Raw genomic sequence first — 6,655 nt, forward strand, 5'->3', positions numbered from 1 at the left:
TGTCCCCCTAAATCTACATAATTTATATACTACTGGTGTATATTTTTAATTTTTGTTGTGTTTTACATTATGAGTAATTTATCTTTTTGTTGTCAATTAAAATTTTTAAATTATTATTATTATTATTCTTTATATTCGGGTTGCTTGATAATTAATTGCAGAAACATCCCTTTCTATAAAAGCGATGCATAATGGATTCGTTTTATTGTTATATTATTTTACAACTATTTCGACTCTATCATTTCACTATAAAACAGAAGCACATTACTCAATGTTATCATCAACCACAATTATCAATGCGTCATTCAGTGAACATAATTAATTATGTTTTTTCTTGTTACGACTATTATTATTTATTTGTTTTGTCAAACAAGAAATAGCAATTTTCACGTTAGTTATGTGCGCTTTTATCATTATCTTTAGGTTTTATCAAAAAATTTCTTAGAGTTGGCAAAAAAGTCTATTTCGATAAGATTAACTATATTTTATTATAAAGAACAATTTTTATTGGTTATTGTTTCTATTTTTATTATTATATAACTTACAAGAGGAACAAATTCACTTAAGATATCGAGACTCCTTTTTGAAATTAAATACAGAAATTGAATATTTTATAACTATAAGCTACTACCATAATCAATCTCAGTCGATTTTACACATTAACATTTTCACATTGAAATTGATTCAATTCATGGCTGAATTGAATGAGTGACATCTTTAAATATTCGCTGCGTTTTGTGGGTTTCTTTAATATATTTAAAAGTCCAAATTTGTTGTTAAAAGTTAATTGTTTCTAAATGCTATATTTAAATTTTTTATTATTGAATTGTGTTGTATTTATTAAATAATAAATCAAATGATTAGTTTGATAACTTTCAAATTCGCTTTCTTTTATACTTACTAAATCATTATTTAAAATTTTAAAAACAAACATCAAGTAGTCACAATTAACTGTTTATGGGGTAATACAACCACAACAACAAAACTATGTTACGTACCCGAAACGCCATTTTTATTAACGGGAATAAAAAAATTCAACCATATTTTGAGTTTACAAATATTTTTAAATGTTTTTTTGATAATTAATGTTTTAGAAATGATACAAAAAGTTTTTTCAACTTATAACAATAAATAGTATATTTTACTATAATTTGCTAAAGCCGACTTTTTCCACCAACTCTATATTATTTTGGTTGTAATTTTTGTTCTGTTTTGCTTTCAAATTTTTATTTTAAAATAAATGCACAAAACGATTTTTTGGTATAAAAAATAAAAATAATTCCATTATGATAATTTTATATTATTTGTTTTTATTTATTTTTTCGGGAAAATCACCTAATAATATTTCAAAATTATTTAAACAGTTTTGGGACAAATTTTTGAAAAACTGTTAAAAAGAGCAGTATTGGGTTGTTGGCGAATTAACACATTATACATTCAAAAAAAGAAAGCAAGAAATGTGGTGTTTGTAATTCCTCTCTGGTGAATTCTCGAGTAATGTCAAAAAAGCCAGCACACCACTTACAATAGTTAACCAAATAAGTGTTATTGTTGTGATGTGGTTAATAGGTTATACCAATTGATTTGAAAAGCAAAGAAAAAGATTGACAACCAGCGTTTCTTTGAGAATGTCAAATGGTAAAAATTAATAATAAAATTACTATGTATTTATGGTTTTTAATTAGCGATTAGGGTGCGCAACCGTTGACAAAATAATTGCTGTTTGCCCGTTTTTTAACACAAAAATATACTTTGCTTTAATTGTTTTATTTTTACAACTAATCGTGATCTACAAAATCTCGAGATCTGAGATATTATTTAATAGATCTGCCATAACAACCAAAAAATCAAAACAAAATAAATAAAACAAAAAATATATATTTTTAGTCATTAAGCATTTTGTTTAAAGTGACTTCCCCAAAGTGTGCAAGTTAAAATTTTTAGTCTTTTTTACAGGGAAAGGGCGTGCAAGACTAAATTCCAGTTGAAAAACATTTTATTAAAAAAATGTTATTCGTTTCAAAATGGTTTCAAAAAACACACAACCCTTTGGTGCTTGAATTAATAAACTACAAAAAGCAAATTAAATAATAAAAATTGGGTAATGGTTTGTTTATGTGTTTAATGTAAAAACAATTTTGTTTCAAGACGTGAATAATTGTCGATGTCTCTTGTGTCATCGTGATTTGAAGCAACAAGAAGAAATGTGATAAACATTTTATTTTTCTCTGTGCCATTTTATAGCAAACAATAACAAATAGTCTGTTTAATAGGTGCAGTTCATTGTCTCAAATCGATGTGTGCTGTTGTCCAGAACTGGTCCTTCGATAATTTCCATTGGGTCGCTTTCCCGAAATTGTTGCTTAATTTATTGTATTCGAAGTGTGAAAGTTAAAAATTGCAACGTCACAAGGTGTGCAAGTTAAAGTATAGTTTAGTAATAACTTCAAAATTATAATTAATAATTAAACTAAAAATAATCTTTTTTTTTCAAAATTTCAAAAAATTAATAATTCTATTTTTTTAATAAAAAAATTATAAATGAACTATACCTTAACTTGCACACCTTTAAACTAACTTGCACACCTTGGGAAGTCACTTTATATAAAATCTTTTATCTCATTAAAAATCTATAATGCCAAATATCTCTTTTTTTGTTTAAAAAACAATATTCACATTTTTTTACCACCATTAATTTGATATTTTTATATGTTTCAACAATTCTACAAATTTATAACAACTGTTTTTTATCACAAACATTATTTCGAAATGTAAAGATACTTAAATATAAAAACGAAAAGCCAATCTTTTATAATTTAACGTTTCTGTATGTTATTATGTTCTCTATCTAGAGCCAGTTATTTTTGTACAGATGAAATACACCGAAATCATCATTCAAAATTGTATCGAGTCGATACACCAATCAACTTACCATTATTTCCACGTTAAATTGTTGTGAATGATATGCATCTTACTTTATTATAAGTTTGGTCGTTGAGTTATTGCCCAAATTGTCGAATTGCAATGATATTCTTTACCTTTATTGCAATTTGATTATTTGTTGTGTTACTATAGTTGGTTTAACAATGTTTTACGATTGGAAACATTATTTGGTACCTTTTGAACCAAAACAAGTGGATAATCACAGGAAACCATTCAAAATCCAATTGTTTTAGTTTTATTTCTCATTTTTTGAGTTTTTACCCAAATTCTTATTTTTAAACAAAAAATACAGTCATTAAATTTTGATTTAATCATGGTTACGAATAAATAATGTTGTAAGGCTGACTCTAACCATTTTTAATATAAAAATCAAAGACAACATTTGATCAGATTATATGTTATTAAAAATAATATAAAAATGATTTTATAATAATATTGTTCTTTAACCATAATAAACAAAAATATATAGTTTATTTTATTATTAATTGTTAATTTTTAATTGTGTTTTTTAAATCTAAAAATAAATAAATTTACAATTTAACTTTAAGTAATTCATTTTATCAAAATAATATTAATTCAAACATTAATTATAAAATTACATATTAGAATAAAAAATCTAAACATTTTCAATTTCGTTAAACAATAAATAATTAATTTTTTAACAAAAATAAACTAAAATAATCAGACTTACTTTTATTCTAATTGAATTTTCAAAAATGTAATTTTTGAAGCAGTATTGGGATTCATACGATTTTTTTCATCTGATAACACTGTTCCCATTATACTGAACACCCTTTCAGGGTCTATACTGGTTGATTGGAGAGATAAGTATTTACGGGACAGTTCTTTTAAATAAAGGCAATCGTTATTGTCCCAATACATCAAAGGGTCGTCAACAACTTTATTTCCGTTCTTTCCTTCATCTTTCAAATACATTCCCAATTCCCTTTGTATTTCTACAAACTTGCTTTCATAATTAGAAACAATTTTTTCTTTCTCGGCGACTGGAATATCAATGGTTAATTTCCTTGGGAAAATATCAGGAAATTCCATTAGTTTTTTTTTCAATAACCCTTCTAATTTTTTCTTTTTCAGATTCATCTAAATATTTGTCACGTTCTGGAGGAAACAGAAAACACGCTATTTTATAGCGTGTTTCTCCTTTAATCGATTCTCCGAATCTCTTGAGGAACCCATCTCGTGCAATTTGTTTCCAGTCTTTGCCAAATATATAATCTGAACCCGAAAAAGATTTTTGTTGTGATAATATAGTCGACGCTGTTAGTGGTGTTGGCTGCACGGATGAGCCAAGATGAGCCAATGGGGTTAAACTCAAAGACGGAGTTGGCAGTCTGGATATCGCCGTTATTTTATTAATAGAATTGTGTATCGGAAATCTGAAAATTATATGCGACTTTTCTTTTGGGGAATTCCAGGTTTGTGTTTTATTTTTTTCTTATAACTTTCCATATTTCTTTAAATATTCCCCAAACATAACAAGAGTTTGGTGTAGTGTTTGTGGAAAGTTTATTGTAAGCAATATTCATTATTTTAACGAAAGGTAATATTTTCTTTAATTCTATCCAGTTATCATTCGTTAGTCTTTTGTTTTCATCTGTTGCAGTTATTGATTTTTCCATTTGAAGAGCTGTTTCCAATGATTTACAACACGAATTAAAAAGTGTTTTACAAAAAGTTGCCAAACAACAATATTTCTCTTTATTTTCTTCACATTTCTTTTTTAAATTAATGCGTTTGGATGGTGATACTTGTTACATTTTTTGATATTTTATTTATCTTTTTCAATGTTTCATTCAACTCTGGAATAGTTTTAATTAAATCAGAAAAAATAAGATTAATTCCATGAACAACACAGTTAAACTTTTCACCACAAATGTCATTTAATCCATTGTTGTTAGCACAACCATCCGAAACGATGTAATTAACAGAATTCGTTATTCCATATTTGTTTAAAACATTTTCTGTTTTGTTTTTAATGTTTTTTGATGTGTGTGTTTCATTAAAAACACTTACATCTAAGACATAATTTTTAGGAACAAAATTTTGGTCGATAAAATGTAAAGTTGTTGTATTGTAACTATTCCCAAATTTGGACATTATATCAGTTGAAACACATCCGTAATTACCTTTAATAATATCCTTCATTTCTTTAAAATAATCACACATTTTATTATTATAAACTTTATTTAACAATGATGTTCGAAAGGTCGTTTGGCCACAAAGTTTTATAGTTGGGTCTAATGCATTTATTAATTGAAGTAAATATGGGTTTGTTATTTGTCTTAAAGAAACATTACCAGTGACAAAAAACTTTAATAAAAGAGTATTTATTTCGATACTTTTTGGTGAAAAAGTTCTGAGTACTTCAAAATCATTAATTTCTTCATCACTTAATTTTTCTGGATGCAAAGAAAAAAGATGTGTTCTCATTGATGATGTATTTCCTCCAAAGACGAGTTCTTTTCGACAAAAACAACAAATGATACTTGTTTTACAATTTGTACATGTTGTAACAATAGAAAAATGATTCGTACAAGGACTCGAATGTTTTTTGAAATATTTCCAAACAAAAGAGTTATCATGGGAATGATCTTGCATATGTTAATTAAGATTGTTATATTAATAATATGTATAGTTTCAAATAAGTTAATTTTTTATTTAAAAGGGTGGCAAATGTTATTTTTAAAATAGAATTTTATTATCTTGAAGATTCATTTGTGTAATAATTTTTATAATAATTATTAACAGTTTGATTTGTTTTGATTGAAACACCACAATCATTATTTTGCCGTTTTTTATTTTTTTTTATTTTTTAAATTAAAATTTTATTTGTTACACTGTTTTTCGTGTTTGTTCAATTTTTAATTAATAAAAAACAAAAATTCAAAAAAGATGTTTTTAATAATTAATTATTTTTTATTCTTTTTTGGGTCGAAAAAAGAAATAGTTGCTTTTTATATAATTTGGAAAAACACGTATCAATATTTAGACAGATCTTATGGTTTTATTCCATTTTTAAGAAAAAAATAAAAAAGTGGCATATAAAACTTTTTTTTTACACTCAGAAAAAATAATTACAAAAAAAGAATATTTAATTCTTACGGTTGCGCACCCTATTAGCGATGGTCGCTACTATATATTATAATATAAAAACAGATATAGAAAATTTCCTTGTTGTATTTTTGGAATATCGTTAATTAGAAATCAGATTTTAAAGTTATTACATAGACAAATAAAAGTGTACAAAGAAACAAATAAATTACAAGCAGAAGAAAGTGTATTGACCGGATAGAGGGTCGATGTAGTAGTATTGTTGGTATTGTTGGTATTGTGTGTATTGGTAACACGGTAGTTGATTTTGTGAGTAGTATAAGTATTGTTCTTCTTGCTTTGTTTGGTCAGGAGAAGATGTTTCAGGTGTGACTGATGTAGTCTCTGGTGCAAGTGAGTTGCAGAGAGTGTTTGACGGTGTGATGAGTGGAGAGTTGTTGAAAGTGATGAGTGATTCGGCAGTGATAGTAGTGAGGTGTTCATTTGATTTGTCGACGATAGTGATGATTTCTTCGCCGAGTTTGATGAGTGCTTGTTTGTCGTAGGTTGTATTTTGCTTTGAGATAGATTGTATTCTGATGAGTCTTTCAGTGAGATGTGCTCTTTTGACCTTTTTCTCGACAAAGGAATAACCCTCGTT

The 6,655-nt window shown here is 26.3% G+C and overlaps 1 protein-coding gene across 1 annotated transcript; it reads right to left on the minus strand.

Annotated features, from left to right (window-relative positions):
- Window positions 1-6,223: 6,223 nt before the first annotated feature.
- EIN_078840 (hypothetical protein) lies at window positions 6,224-6,655 on the minus strand (the record flags this gene model as incomplete). Its single annotated transcript, XM_004184290.1, has 1 exon — window positions 6,224-6,655. A coding segment is annotated over one exon (432 nt), but the record flags the coding sequence as incomplete, so codon positions are not given.

This window comes from Entamoeba invadens (assembly GCF_000330505.1).
Source record: "Entamoeba invadens IP1 unplaced genomic scaffold scaff_1105074725643, whole genome shotgun sequence".
NCBI classification, from domain to species: Eukaryota; Evosea; order Mastigamoebida; family Endamoebidae; genus Entamoeba; species Entamoeba invadens.